This window comes from Dermacentor albipictus, chromosome 7 (assembly GCF_038994185.2).
Source record: "Dermacentor albipictus isolate Rhodes 1998 colony chromosome 7, USDA_Dalb.pri_finalv2, whole genome shotgun sequence".
Taxonomy (NCBI): domain Eukaryota; kingdom Metazoa; phylum Arthropoda; class Arachnida; order Ixodida; family Ixodidae; genus Dermacentor; species Dermacentor albipictus.
In genome coordinates this window covers 58,709,066-58,727,250 of record NC_091827.1, presented here as the reverse complement: position 1 = coordinate 58,727,250, position 18,185 = coordinate 58,709,066, and the positions used below count along the sequence as shown (strand labels likewise).

The following is an 18,185-nucleotide window of genomic DNA, read 5'->3' as shown; positions in this document are numbered from 1 at the left end:
CCTCCTTTCACAAGTGTGTTGCGTAGGGGGGCAAACGGCCTACTTTCCCCTTTCACTTCTGACTGTGTGTGAGTGTAGGAGGGGGGGGGCGTCTTCCCCACCCCCACCCCCACCGGTAGACACTACCAGCAGATGACACGCCGGCATGGTGTTACGCACGCACAGGCTACTACTATAAACCTATCTCATTCGAGGACCACGACCACTCGCTGTAACAACGCCGGAGTGGTGAAGAGCGCTGGCAGCGAGAAGCGAAATCTTCGTGCTGCCTCAGTTTCACCGCAAGAACACCTTTCACGGCCAAATAAGTGAAAGCAGTCTTGAAAGTACTGGGAACCTCAACTGCACTATTGAGGGCACTAAAATGAGTGCCCTGAAGAGCCAATGTGGCTGAGACTCAGTTGCAGCTGGCGGAGAGGCCAGACCCCATTATCAGTGCTTCAAGCGGCTCTCTGTAGACCCGAGTGGGCTTGGTAGGGAAGCCAGATGCCGCATTCCCGGCTTTCAATAGTGAGGGGGGACCTACTTGCCCCCCCCCCCCCCCGCCCAGTCTTGAGAGTGTGTGGGGGGGGGGACAAGTGACTCCCCGGTAGATACGCTTATAGTATGGTCAGCTGACGAAATAAACAGGTGTCACTGGATATAACTGGAAACGGTCTAAATTAGAATGATGGCAATGATGATCATGGTTGTGATTATGATTATCATGATATGAAATGTAAGCGCAGTGCCTCATTCGTTAATTTCGGTTCAAAAGCCGTATATATATATATATATATATATATATATATATATATATATATATATATATATATATATATATATATAGACACACACACACAGGGCCGGGTAGTAAATTCTCCGGAGCTTTAACCAGCTCTTTTCGAGATTGGTAACCTTCGTTGAGGTTGAAACTGGCCATTGTCCCTTCACAGGAGCTCCCAGCGGCGAACCGTTCGAGAGGTATGGCGGCTGCTAAGCGTTACATAGCGAAGGTAAAGTGTTCTAGAACACTTCAGCGAAAGTAAGCAGTAAGACAAGGCGTCACGGAAGAGAGAGTGCTACTATGGCGATGTACTCTGATGGATAACCTTTCCCAGTCTGTGACCACCCCGGTTGTGAAGGGCGATCTTGCGTGTAACGAGGCCTCGTAATGTGCGAAATACGCGGGCAGCCCTACCCATCGTTGCACGTCTGTTATGCATGACGTTCCACACTTATTTCCAGCGAAGCACGTGGTCGCGGTGTGGAATCATGGCCACGACGGCCGCATTTCGATGGGGGCGAAATGCGAAAACACCCGTGTACTTAGATTTAGGTGCACCTTAAAGAACCCCAGGTGGTCTGAATTTCCGGAGTCCCCCACCACGGCGTGCCTCACAATGAGACAGTAGTTTTAGCACGTGAAACCCCATAATTTAACTTATTTTCAGTCACTAGGTGGCGGAGAAACATTTATTGTCCCAGATAACTTTAGCTCGACTGTTGCCTCTTGGGCACATTGCGAAACTTGGGATATAGTACTGTTTTCATAACTAGTTTATATTAGCTAGGTGAATCATCCATTTTCTTAACAATGTCTTGGTTACGCTTACATGAGAGGGTCACTGCGAGTCGCCGAAATTATCAAATTGATAGCAGTCTCTTTTTTCTTTCTTTCTTTTTCGCGTTGAATAGAATGCGGAGCCCCGTGGTTCCTCATGCGAGGTGTTTCTATCGCGCGAAGCAACGCCAAGTTAGAGCGCCTGTGAAAACGACGCAAGTAAAACTCTTTGCTTGGGCTAGTTGGTTCATGCTTGAAGTGAAGGAAAGGCGTGGAAGACCAGGACTCAAGAATAAGAACACAAACGACAGGACCGGCGCCACTCACAAATGAGTGGCGCCGCTCCTGTCGTTTGTGTTCTTCTTCTTGAGTCCTGGTCTTCTGCGCCTTGCCTTTACTACTTCGAAAAAATGGCTGTGGCTTAGCTAACGTTAAGCCCAGGATGCGAAGCATACTAGCCTTTATTTTAGTTGTTGAACCACTGTTTAGCCTGGTGAACTGCTGTTGCTTGGCTACATTTGGTTCGGCTAGACGAAGAAACAACTCACGCGTTACTCTGCTTCGCCTTCAAGAGTGGAACGCGACAGCGTTCCCGTCGACCCGCCAAGGGGTGTAAGACAATGGGCTACGGCGCAGCGACTACGCGCCCCGCATTGGACGCGGTGAGCGTCGAGCAACGCAGCGTTCCGCGCGGCAACGTCTCCTCTGCCGTGACGTCACGGTGTCACGTGGTCAGCCTTGAAGGCGACGGCGCGAGTTGGAGCCCCGTTTCTCCTCTGTCGTGACGTCACGGTGTCACGTGGTATGGCATGGGGTCACTAAAGGTCATTGAAGGCGACACCGCCGCGCCTGAGGAGCTGGGTTGAGCTCCAGTAATATGCTTCGCACAAAACGACGCACGTGCTCCAGGGATCACTGACCGACGCTCAGAGACCGTTCGTAACTAACGTGCGCCGTCTGCTGCACACATATGAGCAGCGTCGCAGCACGGCGAAAACAAAAGACTCCCCTCGTGCGCGTGCTGCAGGGCGTGGACCCGGACGCCCTGCGGCGCTATGTCGAGGACGGCCGGCTGCCGTACCTCGGTCGCGTCCGCAGCTTCGTGCTGGAGGAAGACGTGGACTGCGCCGTGCTCGTGCAGGGCACCATGAGCAGCACGCTGGACAAGGGCCGGCGCGAGTTCCTCGGGCCGCAGTTCGTGCCCGAGAACGTGCGCTGCCTCGACGTAAAGGTGAGACGGCGGTGGCTTTTAAACGCGGAGCTTTTGCTATTGTAGCCGGACGGCTTTCGATGCCGCGGTCGGCGATTGGACGGGTTAATAGCGGCCCACTGCGCGATCGACGCTTTGCGTCTGTAGCGTCCGACGTGTTTTAGGCCCCCTGGTTTTAGGACCCTGCAGCTACATTCATCGTCATCAGGAGCCCACGCACACCCAGAGGGATCCACACGTGTCCGCAGATAGTGTACATTACAGCTCTAGTGCAGATAGTCGTGTGAACAGAGAGCTTTAGCCAATTCTTCTCCAAGGTTGTGTTTCCTTTTGCGCTAAACGCGACGCAATTATTACTATCAATAGCTGTCACGTACATTTGCGTCATTTTCTCGCATACGAAAGGTCGGCAAATGCGTCCGTTACGGACACCTCGGCGCAGTCATCTCATCGCCTTATCTCGACCGAACGTGTGGCGTTCGTTGCTAAAAACACTTGCCGCGCCGGCTCTCGCCGCAGGGCAACCCCGCCACGCGCCCCCTGCCCGTGCTGCTGCTTCTGTGCAAGCACCGGTACCGACTGCCCACCGAGCTGGACTGGCAGAACATGCCGGGCGAGATGTTCTCCGCCGAGCCCGAGTACCGGACGCGCACCATCTCGCGCCGGGGCCGGCGCCTCTCGTCGCGGTCCGGCACCGCCAGACGGCGCTGAGTGCCCGCCGCCCGCTTCGATCGAAGCGCCACGCGACGGACGTGGCGCGCCGCTTACGAATAACGCACGATAGAATCCTTGATAAAAGACAGCCGTATTCACCACTTCGTACACAGACCTGCGCCTTCCCCTTATCGTCGGCGGCGGTAAACGCGCTTTCGATACCTCTGTGCCAACCGGCGCATTATTAGTGGCTTTCAGGAACTCGGACTGCTGAAGTTCGAGTATGGTAGGACTCGGTACCCCAATACACTTGCAGACATTTTGCAAGCATCGACACAGGCGCACGCAATCAAAGGAGCTAGCAAGGATGGTGTAGGAGGCAACTTCCAAACATTAAATAAGCTATTATCAAAGACTTAGCGTATAAGGGTTGCATGTACTCCGCTAGGTATTCCATCAGCATAGGCTTTGCTTAATTCGTATCTTCTGCAACTGTTCTTGCGAGTTTGCTATTGACTTAATACGTATATGAAGTATAGTGCACTTTTTCTGCAATTTATGCCTTTTCATTAAAATTTTCATCACATTAGCAATATCACGTCATTTACCAAAGACAGCGAAGGTTAGTCACCCCTACAAGTATGCAAGGAATTATGTGAAGATGTTTCTAGGTCACTGCAAGGAAAACGTGTCCAATGCTACAGATTTGTTCGTAATCTTGCCACGGATCTTTGATGCAATAAACACCTTCAACAGACCTGTTCATGCAGCCCTCGTTCATTGTGTCAAGTGTGGCTTGAGGTCAATTAAATGTGGGGCAACACACCACAGCATTTCAAGGCATTTTTTAGCCTTTGGCAAAGTCAAATTGTTCGGCCCTGTGCACTATGGTACTACCAAACATTTGTGTGATATTGAAAAATTTTTGTGTAACCTTGCAAGGTATTAGTAGGGGTAATAAAATGTTTGCAAGTGTGTTTGTGAGTACTGTTTATTGTTCTGTGAACAGTCACCCATAAAGGCAGTGAATAAAATAAAAAATGGAATGTAATTTGCGTCCACTAGAATGCAATGCTGTGCGATGAGGGGCGTAATGATGGGGCACGTCATCCGTTCAGAAGTTCACCTCGGGCTGTGTGCTGGGTTCAGTCCTTGAAACGGGACAAATTTTTCGATGGCAAAGCTTTCCTTTTTGAGAAGCCCATCAGTTCCTTTGTAGATTCATAAAAAATTGACAATTTTCCCTTTCATTAACTCTTGCTTAACCTTTGAAGCTTCCGCAGAACTTATATGCCGTATTCAAAGGACAAAAATACTTGCATCACACCTTCCCTGTATGGATAGATAGCACATGTATTTAGACACGCCAACAAGGCAGAGCACATTATCTACTCCTTTATTCATAGCAGAAAAACAACACAAATTACATTTCCACAGAATGATGTCAAAGCACCTAATGGAAACAGGCAGCTAACTGTTTGCAAAGCAAATTGCAACTCTGTAGACCACACACCATAAAGCTATGCCAAACAAGCAAACATCAAACTTCTTTGCCCATGAGGAAACTGTCAGCCCCCCCCTGGCAGTAACTGCCACCGCTGTCTTAAATGCACACTGCAATGAAATTGTACTTTGGCTAAATTATGAATAGTATATACAGTACTGAAGCAATCTTGGCAAAGCGGAAAGAGTCGTAATTCCCGGAATTTTTCATTTGCTGCATTAAAATAGCCCTTAAGCAAATAAAAAATGCACCTGGCGGTTAGCGGACATCACATAAACCTCCAGCATGTTGCCTCCAAGAATATTTAGTGCGCCGTGGCCACCACCCTATCTCAGTAGAAAAGTCATACTGAGGAGCCACATTGGTTCTCAACATTCCGAGCCAAGCATCACTCCTGCCAAACAGTAATGGCGACTTTTTTTTTTCTCCCAGTATCTCTAGACACATCCGCTCATATTTCAAACCTGAAGTCTTGGAGGTTGCTCTATACCTACACTACCTAAAACTAGGCTTTTCAGACGAGCAAAAATTTTGTTGTAGTTAAGCATAAGAGTAATATGCAGCACAAATGCAACAAATGCTACATCTGTGGCCAAGCTTGAAACACAAAAGTACCTTGCACAAACCCACCTGCCTTTGTACTCCTACTCCTCACACTGCAAAAAAATTGTGACACAGATATGCGTACACTCGCACTGTTTGTACAAATCGCACTGTTTGGACATGCATTTTGGACTGTTGCAAATATCTGCTATATCCACATACTGCAGCTTGATTCAAGCACTTTGGACAGGTGCATAAGAGCCAATCACTTGCTGTGTAAACTCTCACAGGGTGACGTTTTTAGAAAACTATACGTGATCAAAACAAAGGCAGACAGGTCGTCCACACAGTTATTTCTGTGGTCTGTTAGTCCACAATGAGGAAGAACGTGAAACAGAGTGAATCGAAGGTGTCCATGACGATGCAGGAATGACTAGGAAAATAGTATGTGATCAGAAAGACAAACTAAACCATTCAAAGCAAGTTGCCCAAAATTAGTCATTACAGCTCAGCAGAACATGGCAGCATGCAAAACAAAATTGTACATGCCTTTGAAATGCATTGATCAAGTGTCTTTTTCGCAAAAAAAATGCACCAGCCTGTAAGCTGCATCACAAAATGATATGCCATGAATGTGATTGCACCTATTCGAACACGCCAACAGCCGACTCCAATCCTACATGCTTCAGAACGATCTCATATGTATGCTGGGCATTTTGGAGACAACCGTGTCTGATTGCTAAAAACTGAAAATTCGAGACAAAATGATAATTTTTCTGACTGAGTTTCTTAGCAATCATAATCATTAATAATTGACAACACAATCATAAATTACCCAAGTTTCACTTGGATAAATTGAACAGCAGGATTGAAGTCGGCCTGTCCATTAAGCATAACCATTTTCTGAAGCTCTGTGCCAGGCACCAGCATCAAGAAATACAGGCTAAAGTATGTAGCAAAATCTGCTGCTGTACCACTCCATATTTTTCTGCATGCACAAAAAGGCTGCATGCACAAGAAAACCTTCAGGGTACTAAACATCAGAAAAAAAAGTGGGGGGAAGGGGGAGCTTGCAAAGACCGCATTTCCATCACATAGTTTTTATGATAAAAACTGTGCATGTTGAAATGGTCGTCGACAGCAACATCTTTTGAAGATTCGCCAAATAACACAGCAAACGAGTGCCCCGCCACGAAGAAGGTAACATTGCACTACGAGCACATATTGCAAATGCAAAAAGATCAATGTCATAAACAGCAGCCCTGTGCACGCCAGTAAAAACAAAAGTTTTCGTGTGCTTGCACAGTGGAACAAATGCACTGCATTAACACTTCAAGAGCCAGCAGTGCATTTCAGGCGACACTGCTTCCTAGTTTTTTTCACCACCTCGGGTCACAAAAAAAAAAATAAGAAGAAAGAATGACCTTTCCTTTGCCCTCTCACCAATGGCACTGGAAACAGAAAAAACTGCAAGAGTCCTCACTGCAGAGATACAGCATGCAAACACACATACACACACACATATATTTGCACACAGGCTGTGATGTACAGTAAAAGTGAAGTGAACTGTCAAAGTGAACACCAAATTTGTATTCTGGGACTGGTTACAGCTCACGGGCAGTACTTTTGGGTGATAACATTCATAGATAGCTTCTGCTTCAAGAGATTTCGCATGATTCAGCACCAAATGCATGCGTGTATAGGACTGACAGCATTTCCGGTACCGCACCAAGCTCGCTTTGTTCACACAGTAGCAAGAGCACAGTGAGCCATATGGTTTTACCTATCTCCATAAGGAATCGCCCAAGAATAAAGTGTCAGCTATTACATGAAGGCCTTGGCAATAATTTTTTACCAATTTTTTACCAATATACATCTACCTAGTGCATCATATCAAGTACCTTTTTCCTATGAAGTTGAAAACATGTTCCAATATATGGATTTGAATACCAATTAGGTGTTCCCTTTAATAGACAGCTGTGTACCCTACACCACGCAAGTGAGATTAAGTTATCAGATCCTCAATCTGAAGTAAAAAAAAATCAGACAGCAAACAAAAAAGACACCGGACAGTACAACTGACTCCAAACTTACAAATGCACACACGACACTTGGCTTACCTTGTACATCAAAGATCCTCATTTTAAAAATAAAAATATAGCTCAAAGGTTTCTGCGTGCCACACGAATGCTCACCATGCCCTCATTACAGAGCCAACAAAAACATCCCTACGTCCAGCAGGGTCATCCACACACTGGTCCTGCCATGCACGTGTTGTAGTGCTCTTTGTACAGTCCTTGTCAAAGGCTCCGAGATCATTGCGTAAGAGGCAGAATTTGTTGCCAAATTCCTGTGACGTTTGTTGCTTCGAGCAATCTCAAGAGTGTGAGTAGCACTTTTGATTTCAATCTCCGAGGTTTCCGAGTAATAACTGTTCTTCAGGAGGCACCAGTATGTGACACGACAACAGATCCTCAAAACCTTTGACGAAGGCTGCACATCAGAAAAAAAAAGAAAAGGCATGTTGCACAATGCCTGTAACAAGGGTATGCGCATCAGCCCTGGCTCAGAAGCAACAATGTTAAAGTTAGACATTCGAAGGCTAGCCCCTCATGCTCCCTAACCATCTACATTTCCGAGCTGCAACCTCCATTTTGGACGTTTTGCTGATCCCTCACAAATGCCTCAATTTTCTTAGAGAACGCCGGCTTCTTGGTGGGTGGCCCGTCCTCCAAGGCATCACCCTCGGGAAAGATACGCTTCCTCGCCCCATCTGCGCGTGTCTTAACTGTTTCATTGATCCTCAGGAGATCCTGCAATTAATTAATGAAGAAAGGAAGGGTTGAGTCTCTTTTACAGCGCCGTAAAGAAACTTGTGCTAGTAAACAAGCATTGTTATATAAAAGAGACTATGTCACGGTTAACAAGGAATAAACATAGCAGTTACCTTATAAACTCGTATAAGATTTTTTTTTTTTTTTGCAAGATTTTGACGAGGTGCGGCGCTTACAAGGGACCAAGCCATTTGGTCGAATCTTTGCAACGAGTATGAAATCTGCCATAACCTTCTGTGATCAGCAACCACGACAAAAGTGAAGCCTATCCTTTTCATAATGAATTCCCTCATTCATTCATGCACACCATGCACTTGGCTACTAGCCTTCGCTACTTCAAGTACTGCTGCTTACGCTCAGTTCGCCAGCACATTCGTCGATAAAGTCATCTGTGCCATCCGTGCTATTGGAAATCTCTGGTATTTTAATGCTCTTCTTAACAATTGCTTCCGATACCACACACCACCGAAACTGAAGTTACGACCAGCTGCTCACTTGCCATGCTCCTCGACATAGCAACAACTTAAAGCTTAAAACGCAGCGGCCTACTTCATCAAATTCTTCCTCTCTATTGTAGAGTCCTGGCAGCTGACAGATGAGCTGGCTGCGAAAACTAACGCCGTAAAGAAGAAAAGCAACTCGCTTGCCGCCACGGAGGAGCTGGTCATGGCGGGACCGCTGACATCAGAGGTCAAAGCACAGCTCTTGCCATCCGGCATCGGCGCGCAAAAATTTGCTGATGTGCGTGTGGCACCAGTCCACTGAACGCAATCCATTCTCAGTTTTTTTTTTTTTCTTTTCCCTGCTAAGTTGGGGTGGCCCATACATGGGTTTATACGGTATGCAAAAGAGGTAACGTCTTTCCTGAAGACTGTTACAAGTATTCGTTCTCTTTGCGAATAGCCCAGGAATTGAATAACATACGAAAGTGTCTGGTAAGCGCAAGGACTCAAAAGCAGTTTTGTTCACCCAAGAGTGTCTTTTTTAGTATGGCATGCTTTCGTCTTGTACGACTGCAGTGCTTTTAATTCAGACTGTGTCCATGTCACAGATAGAGGCACCAATTTTGATTCCCTCAGAAATGTTCTAATGTATATAATGTTGTTATACTGTGCCTTCTATGTTGTACATATTACGGGGGATGTTCTACTCTGCTAGCAGCTGCGCATGGCATGGCTGAGCGCGGCCGCACTGGCCCTATCTTGAAAGCGATCTGCGATGAGTACAGAGTCTATGCGTGCCGAGGGTTGGTAGCTTCGTATGCGTTGTGTTCTTGCCACTTAGTCCGCGTTAAAGGGAGAGGCCGCACGAAGGTCAATTCGCTCCCTGCTGCTGCTGCTTTTCCTCACACCAGCGTTCTGGCAGTAAGTGTCAGAGTTCATAGAGTGCAATGTGTTTATGTTTGCTGTGCATGCGTGACACACTGCTTGTTAATTTAATTTATTCCTACTAAGAGCGGTAGCTATGCACCCGCTTGGTTTTTGAAAAAAAAGTTGCTTTTTCTGACTCGCTGTTGAGAGTTCTTACGACACTTAATGGCTAAGGTAACCTCAACTCTAGCTTGAAGCAAGGCAGGGAAGCAACTTTTGCTGTTAAATGGTGGTGCAGGATTCTGCTTCAATCTTTCATGCTCTTATGACCCTTTATAAGTGTTCTTTTTCATATACGATGGCTTTAAATGATTTAGCACTGCCGCCTTGTTAAAAAAGGTGGACATACAAATTTGCTTCTGTTAAACTTGCTTCTGTTAATCCTCCTTGCAATATCCAACATAGTGCTTGGTTTTATGGTTACGGCAATATTAGGTTAAAGGAAATAAGCTTGCATTACAACTCTGTATTACTACCTAAAGGGCCCCTCACCAGGCTTGGTCACTTTAAACATATACGAGTAGTCTATACAAATGCGCACTGAACATTGTGTCTGCAAAGTATTACACTGCTGCACACCGTGAAAACAGCTAAACTTTCAAACCAAATGCCGCACACCGTTCTTCTCGAGGGAGCCGTGCTCCTAGCTGGAGAGTGGAAGTCAGATGCACAAGTGCGCCTATATAATTTGCATCGCTGAAACGTCATTCACCATGACATACGACATCGCAGCAGTTATTTGTTTGATCTGTGGCTTCACTAGACAATATATAGTTTATAAAAATAAAAGCTACAAACTGATTGTCTGCGAGTCTTTGTTTCACTCCATGCCGTAACAAGAGTGTCGTATTTCGTCTGCTTGTTCCCATGCCGTGTAGTCACACACGCAGAAAACGAAACTATCTGCCATTCTCTACTGGGTTCCAGCGTGCGATCCTGCTCTTTGATCCACTTGTGTCTGCTGAGACACTGACTTACACTGCTGGTCAGCTGCTCTTGTGCACAGTGCACAAAATCATACGGTGCGCAAAACAAGACAAAAACAACAGCTCATGTCTGAGATGATCACTGGAAGTGAGCAGTGGAGTAAAAATGCAAGAGAAAAAAAAGAAGAAGAAGGCAGGGCCCACAACGTATGCATCACGCGATCCTCTGGCTCCGGTATGGGAGAATGCAGGGAAGGAATCTCGCTTGCAGGTGCTAGACGGGGGAAAATGGAGAGTGTGTCTATGCTGGCAGCGAAGCTCACCTCCTCAAACCATGGGTTCACGGCAGTTCAGATATCTTTACCTCTGCTATTGATGAACCAGACTTAAAAATTATTGCAGTAGAGCACTCCCCAGAGGGCACGTAACAACTTGTAGTGGATAACTGAAATTTTCTATGTGGCCTGGTGAAGGGCCCTTTAAGTACTTCATTGCTGTTACACAGGATGCAGAAACATTTGAACAGTGGCCACGTGGGTACCCAAGGCAGTTGCAAAGATTGCATAGGGTTAGGTTAGGTTACACACCTGCTGATATGCACATTAAAGCATGGAGAGATGAAAGGACCCACAGCAGCTACCACTGTAAATATATGCTCACCTTGGCTGGGCTTTGGTTGAAGTGGTAAGTGTGGCGCTCAGGTGTCACAAAGTGGTCAGCCTTCATCGGCGACACAAAGACCTTCATGTTGGGTGAAACCTGGCGTTTCGGCGAGTTCCCCATGTATATTATACGTGGCAGGGGGGTCAGGCAAACAATCTCATTCTGCAACAAATGGTTAGTTCCTTAAAGCTGTGTCGATATCAGACAACTCAAGCAGCTCCTCCCCCTCCCCCACCTTTTCATTGTTATTTTGGAAAAGAGCTGCCATAAGGTGTAGTAATATGAAGCAGTATTATATAAAAGGCTGCAACCCAACTTCAAGCACAAACTTAAATAAGATCTGGCGGTGATAGTCTGCTTGCACCAACATTCTTAGGTCAGCCACAGTACTGAGAAGACCTGCAGTTTACTCCAAGATCTTCAGACTAACAAAGTATTGTACAAATAACGAAGTCTTAGTTGGCATACAAATGACCAGTACAAAAATAAAAAAAACTCACCATCTTTGTACCTGAACAGAAGCTCTTGACAAAGGTAGTCATCTGGCTTACGTAAACCTGCAAATTATATGATTTCACTTCTCATCTTCATGACTATTAACTCTGATATATAAGGATCTAACATTATAAGCAACTTATTCAAATAAATGCCACATGTTGTTTACACGAATAACAGGGTTAGGCAATCCCCAGAACTAACGTGATAGAATAAAATGAAGTTCTGTGCAAACTGTTTCACCTTCTGGTAACTGCTTCCTTCCAAAGTGAATATAATGATATTTTTCTTTTCTCTGGTTATGAGTGAATAAAAGGTTAAAATTATGGGGTTTTACGTGGCAAAACCACTTTCTGATTATGAGGCACGCCGTAGTGGAGGACTCCATAAATTTCTACCACCTGGGGTTCTTTTGTAACGTGCACCTACAGCTAAGTACACAGGTGTTTTCGCATTTCGCCCCCGTCGAAATGCGGCCGCCGTGGCCGGGATTCGATCCCACGACTTCGTGCTCAGCAGCCCAACACCATAGCCACTGAGCAACCACGGCGGGTGTGAATAAAAGGTTCTGTTTATGGATCTGCATCCCAGAATCTGCAGTGTCAAAAACTATGCACATGGATGGAACATCAACACTAACACTCTTACTAAATGAACACTATGGTTACATGTTAGATGCGACAAGTGATATTCTATTGATCTCATTTCTTCTGTCAAAAAAAGCAAAGCGCTGGATGAATGAGTTTTGGCCCCATGGTAAATAAAGCTTCTCAAATGGGTGATCACTTCACCAGCGTGAGAGGCAAGAGTCTAACAATGAGACAACTGTGGCTGCCTCACGGCAACCAATTTATTCTGCACTTAGAAATTCTAGATACTACACTAATGACAGTTTCGGTGACGCATGCCATGACCCTCATTCCAGAGGGTACATTCAACGCAAATGCTTCTTGGAAAAAGTAAGCCTACAACTTCCAGATCACCAAGGAACTTGTTGCATATTTTCAACCAAGCACTTCTTGTGACGTCTGACGACCCTTTATGCCATTTTTCACTTTCGATTCAATTTTCAAGTCTTCATGCACATTCAGGTCAATTAGAACTGCTGCGTATGTCAGTAATTTCACGCGAATATGAACTAAAACCTGCAGTTGTTTTGTACTGAGCCATGCCTAATAAAACAAGCAAAACGCTTTCTCACAGGAGCGTAAAAAAATAAAATTCAGACGATGCTTACTTTATTGTAGAACTTGATGATGTCACCCCGTTCCTCTGAAATAAAAAGAAAAGGCAGTTTCACGCATCGCCAACAGTGAGTGACAAGATGACATCATGAACCCTGCAACCTTTTTTACCAGTTTATTTGTGAGAGCAACCGACAGGCACATCAGCTGTGCCGAGTCGATTTTCACAACTTTTGCTTCACACTTGCATCACCATTCTCTGCTACAGTCCATTAGCTAGTCACTGCCCCGCCGTAGTGTGAATGCAACAGTGAGCCTGCAGTTGAGTGCCAATCACCAATGACCACAAGTCATTGCGGTCATTGCAATATCTGTTATGCAATAACGTGCATATCTAGTGCAATATCGGTTATGCGAGAACACTACCTCTGTGCAATAATGGATGTATTATATATAGTGAAAAAGTGAACCTCACCATGCCCTTCCTTCCGTTCCAGGTAAACGCTGCGGTACACCTGCAGAGTACAGACAAGAGAAAGGAGAAGAGATAGTCCATGTCCAAGTGGCAGTCCAAAAATTACGTGGGTGCGCCCATCTGTGAAAGTCTTACTCACGTGGCTTTTCTTGTGAGACTGCTCCCTGTAGCAGTTTAGAATGGTCCCGAAATTGGTGGCAAATTTGGTTACCTAGGAAGTAACAGAAAATGTTAGACTGCCACTCAAAGATTGTTTCTTTTATATATAATTTCTTCCTTATAAGTTTACTGCATTCCATTGAGCATTTTATGCTGACACCCTCTGTGCTATCAAAAATGAAGGCTAGTCAACCTTTTAGGTCCCAGAATCCAATGTGCAACAAATTCAATTTCTGTGTAAGTAAAACATCACCAGGCTCTCTCTCTCTCCCTCTCACACACACAAACACTGTTGTCTTGGATGAACAAAGTAACAGATGTGAGGTCTTGAGAATATACAGCAAGTGAATAAATAAAGTGCACCCACTATATAACCTTTCCTTACACATGTCACAAAATTATTTTTCTCAGAAATATTTTTTTTCCATGTAGCAAGCTTGTGTAGCACTACCGAACAGCGGCTAACACTAGTAAATATTATTTTGCTTTTTTATGCAAATCAAACCAGTGAAAACAAGTCCTATCAATTTTTTTTAGAGTGAGTTATATTGTACTGCACTACTACGTGCCACAGTGGTCTCGTCACAAAAGACGAGGACATGCCCAGCCCGCTGACAGTGCGCGAGCAGTGAAATTGGCAGAATCAGGCTTCCACCTGATTGAGCGGGCTCAGCTAGAAAGATAATTTGTGGACACCAGGCACCAGCATCTGTCTGGTTTTTCTTCACCCACAAATTATAGACCTGGACTTGGGAACATCAGAGGGTTCCACGGGAATCTGGTGGTAGGCTTTCACCAGGTTGATCTTGGTAAAAATCATGCAGCTGTGCAGTGCCGACGTAAAGTCCTGAATGTGAGGTATTGGGTAACGGTCTGGGACAGTGGCCTTGTTGAGAGCACAGTAATCACTGCAGGGGCACCAGTGACCGGTCTTCTGGGGCATCACATAAAGTGGCGAGGCCCAAGGCCTGGAGGATGAACGAATGAAGCCAAGGTCAAGCATGCCTTCAAACTCCTCTTTGGCAACAGCTAGATGATCTGGCACGAGGCAACGAGCCTCAACAAACAGGGGAGGGCCAGTCATGACGATATGACGTGTCACGCTGTGAGTGACCGAGGACTGAAAGGAGGGGGGTCAGAAGACATTCGGAAACTCGGCAAGGACGGCTGACCAAGTGTCGGGAACGACCTTGTGTGCCTGGAGAAGCCGGAGCAGTGGAGCGTGACAGGAAACGCCTTGAACCGGAGGAGTAGAACAGCGTCCAGACTGTCTAGGGCTGGGGCGGTGAGGTCATTACAAAGAATGCTGTCAGCGTGTTCGGATGGCAGCGACCTCAGCTGTCAGTTGGGCAACCTGCCATGTGAGCTCTTCGAGGAGATGCGCGTAGTTGTTACCAGTGGCTGCACTATGGGATGGAGGGTCAGAAGGGTGATGAACTGTGGCCATGGAGGGAAAACCAACAGTATAGCATACCTGCCAGCCTGGCGAGATCAAAATTCAGGAGACTTTTTATTCATGCCAAAGGGGGGAGGGGTTGCTTTCACTGTTTCAACTTCCGGTGGGACCGAAGCAAGGGGGGTGTCGTTCAAACTTTCAGGCAGTGTTCGTTGAGTCCTTTTGCAAGGACCTTGCAGTAGCAGACTTAGCTCACTTCCAAAATTTGTCTGAGTAGCTTTGCTCAAAACATGGTCCAGACTGACATCCCTTCGCTAGCAGCAGGTGTTGGAGGGTTGTGTTGCACATTGATAAGCGGAATTCAGCCCTAGTTTTTCACGCAGAGCTAAATGTCCTCTCACACTCTGCGTTTCTATGCGGTATCACGAGTAAGTCCAGCATTACCTTAGCAACTCGGTGAAACATGTTTTCCATCAGTGTTTTTCATTTTTCCAACCATAGACCACTGCACATCCCACCAAAATGCAAAATGTTCTCCTTTTCTTGATGTCAAAAAGCACAGAAATTCAGAAGTACAAGATCACAAAAACTTCTGCAAATACCTTTTCTAGGGCTTTAATAGCGCCATGGCATCAAGCACAGGAGGATTCTAACTTTACACGGTGCACCGCACACACACGGCCTAGCCAACACTAATCAAATACACAAGCAGCAGCAACAAGATACACTGTGGAGGATGCAAGAGCTACAATGGCCGTGGCTTTGGTCGGCTTACTAGGCACCGTAGTCTGCTGCATAGTCGATGATACCGATGGTACTAGTGTGGCCGCTGTTGGTGATCCGGACGATTAAGAGGTCGCTGTAGTTTCCGGGGTCCCAGTTTTGCAAAAACGATTATTGCGCGAACAGAGACCACTTTTCGGGAGATATAAGACAGTGATTGCACAACTGGAAAGTTAAGTAAAAAATCGGGAGTCTCCCAGGCGAATCGGGAGGGTTGGCAGTTATGGTATAGCCCACTGCTAAACACAGCAAGTCAACTAAGGCAGTGACAGTCACTCCAGTAATCCTCTCAAAACCTTAAAGGCACATAACCCCTGCTAATGTGCTCGTTGCAAGACGTGTCACTGAAAATGTTTCACCACGCTTTTACAAAACCTGATTACAAAGCCTTTGGCACCAGAGAGTCTATAACACACTCATGGGTATAAAAGGCCAGATAAAAACAACCAAGCCACATAAAAATTTCAATTCTCTTGCATTATACATCTGTGAGTCTCAGTGATAGCTGCCAGTACTTCACGTGACCTATAGCACAAAGTCTTGCTCAATTCACATAATGAAAAATAAGCGACTATTTCTGCAATATACATCCTGCTTTAGCAACATGTGCATGAGAATTCAGTACTTACACTTCGCACTCCAAGCTTTCTCAGAAAACCATGTAAATTCTTTACAACATATCGGCATAACTAACAATCTTGTTCCTCGTATCTCTACCTGTTGTTCACAGTAAGCCCACACAGAAGCAAATAAACGGGCTAACAGATGGATGAACTGACAGATAAAAACTTCATTTAACTATTCCAGATTACAGGGACATAAACAAAAAGCCCTTTACAGGCTTGACAAATGCACCCTACAAGAAACTCGGCTTTGAGCAAGTGCACCCTACATATACAGTAGAACTTCGTTCACACGTTTCAGAAAAAACTGCAAGAAAGAAACGACTGGGAAACAAATGCTCCGAAGTGAGTAAAAAACAATGGCAAACTCAACTGTAGTTGACACCTACGTAATGAGCAGCGTTGCACAAATTGTTGCATGAAGACGCGCATCGAGTTGCTGAGGCCTGAGCATCCCGAGACGCACATTGTTGTTTTTACAGTGTTTCCGAAACAAAATCAAGCTGGTGGGCTTTACCAGAATAGAATGCCGCCAGAGCGAGACATAACACTCACTTCGCACCAACTGCAGCGCGTTTGGGTTAACGTCTTTTAAAAGCATGCAATATGCTTTCAACGGCACTACGCCACGAGCATTGTGGCACAGATAGATAAAGATGTTTATTGCATTAGGGCTGGCAGTGACAGCTGTGAATGCGGTGTGTGACGGCCCACGAGGAAATTCGCTGGTACAGTAAAACCTCGTTAATACGGAGTTGGCGGGCAATATGGATCAGGTACGCACTAAGCAATGTACTAATTAACCGACAATGGCAGATGAGCTGCTATAGACATACTGGCAAGAAAAGAACTGAGTTCTATTCTCTCTCAAATACAGTGAAACCTCATTAAACCGTAGTTGGCCAGAGCTCAGAAAAAGTACGTACTAAACGGTAGTACTGTTTAACCGAAATAGCACGAGATCGCCCACTTACCTGTCGAAAACGGAACTCGGAGAGAGTGCGATGAAAGGGGAAAAAACATGCAGTATTTATTCACTTCGCGCGACAAAAATGTTATTTTCGTTTGATGCTAACATTTGATAACATTTCCCATGCAGCTATCCTTGACCAGGTCTCCAACCTCCACCTGGGAGAGCGAGCCTACAATTACATCCGTGACTTTCTCTCCAATCGCACGGCTACCCTTTCGGCCGGGGATTTACGATCAGACCAGCTTCCCCTTGGCAGCAAAGGCACCCCGCAAGGTTCAGTTATCTCTCCCATGCTCTTTAACTTAGTCATGATTGGCCTTGCCAAGCAACTACAGAAAGTCGACAATATCAACCATACCATCTACGCCGACGACATCACCATCTGGTCGTACCGAGGCAGTGATGGTCAAGTGGAATCAGCCCTCCAAACGGCGATTGACACGGTTGAAGCCTACCTCCAAGGGACTGGACTGCGCTGTCCGCCGGCTAAATCGGAGCTTCTGCTATACAAGCCCATTCAGCGGGGTCGCCCTCCCAAACACCAATCTGATTACCAACCCTGTGACGCCATTACCCTACGCCTTCAAGATGGCAGTCCTATCCCACACGTCCCTAGTATCCGGGTTCTCGGTCTCACCATCTCTACCAACGGCTCCAACGCCTTGGCTCTCAACAATATCTGTGCCCAATCTCAAAACACCCTACGACTTCTTAAACGTATATCTAACCGACGAGGAGGACTCAAAGAAGAAAGCCTTCTTCGACTCGTCCAATCCTTTGTCATTTGCCACATTACCTACGTTGCTGCGTACCTCAACTGGTACCGGGCTGAGCAGAACAAGCTCGACAC

General features: G+C 46.0%; 2 protein-coding genes across 3 annotated transcripts in view; one reads left to right on the top strand and one right to left on the bottom strand.

Annotated features, from left to right (window-relative positions):
• LOC135912679 (sperm-specific sodium:proton exchanger-like) overlaps nucleotides 1-3,962 on the top strand; it is a 109,117-nt gene extending 105,155 nt beyond the window's left edge. For both annotated transcript variants that reach the window (XM_065445191.2, XM_065445190.2), the window contains 2 exons: nucleotides 2,571-2,774; nucleotides 3,273-3,962. In XM_065445191.2, coding sequence (XP_065301263.2) covers nucleotides 2,571-2,774; nucleotides 3,273-3,464 — 396 coding nt within the window. In that variant the 3' untranslated portion in view covers nucleotides 3,465-3,962. The remainder of the gene's footprint in view (nucleotides 1-2,570; nucleotides 2,775-3,272) is intronic.
• Nucleotides 3,963-4,787: 825 nt separating this feature from the next.
• LOC135912677 (retinoblastoma-like protein 1) overlaps nucleotides 4,788-18,185 on the bottom strand; it is a 41,806-nt gene continuing 28,408 nt past the window's right edge. Inside the window, exons 10-15 of the mRNA XM_065445188.2 lie at nucleotides 13,541-13,612; nucleotides 13,402-13,441; nucleotides 12,980-13,014; nucleotides 11,748-11,804; nucleotides 11,245-11,409; nucleotides 4,788-8,267 (exon numbers count right to left, since the gene is read on the bottom strand). Coding sequence (XP_065301260.2) covers nucleotides 8,082-8,267; nucleotides 11,245-11,409; nucleotides 11,748-11,804; nucleotides 12,980-13,014; nucleotides 13,402-13,441; nucleotides 13,541-13,612 — 555 coding nt within the window. The 3' untranslated portion in view covers nucleotides 4,788-8,081. The remainder of the gene's footprint in view (nucleotides 8,268-11,244; nucleotides 11,410-11,747; nucleotides 11,805-12,979; nucleotides 13,015-13,401; nucleotides 13,442-13,540; nucleotides 13,613-18,185) is intronic.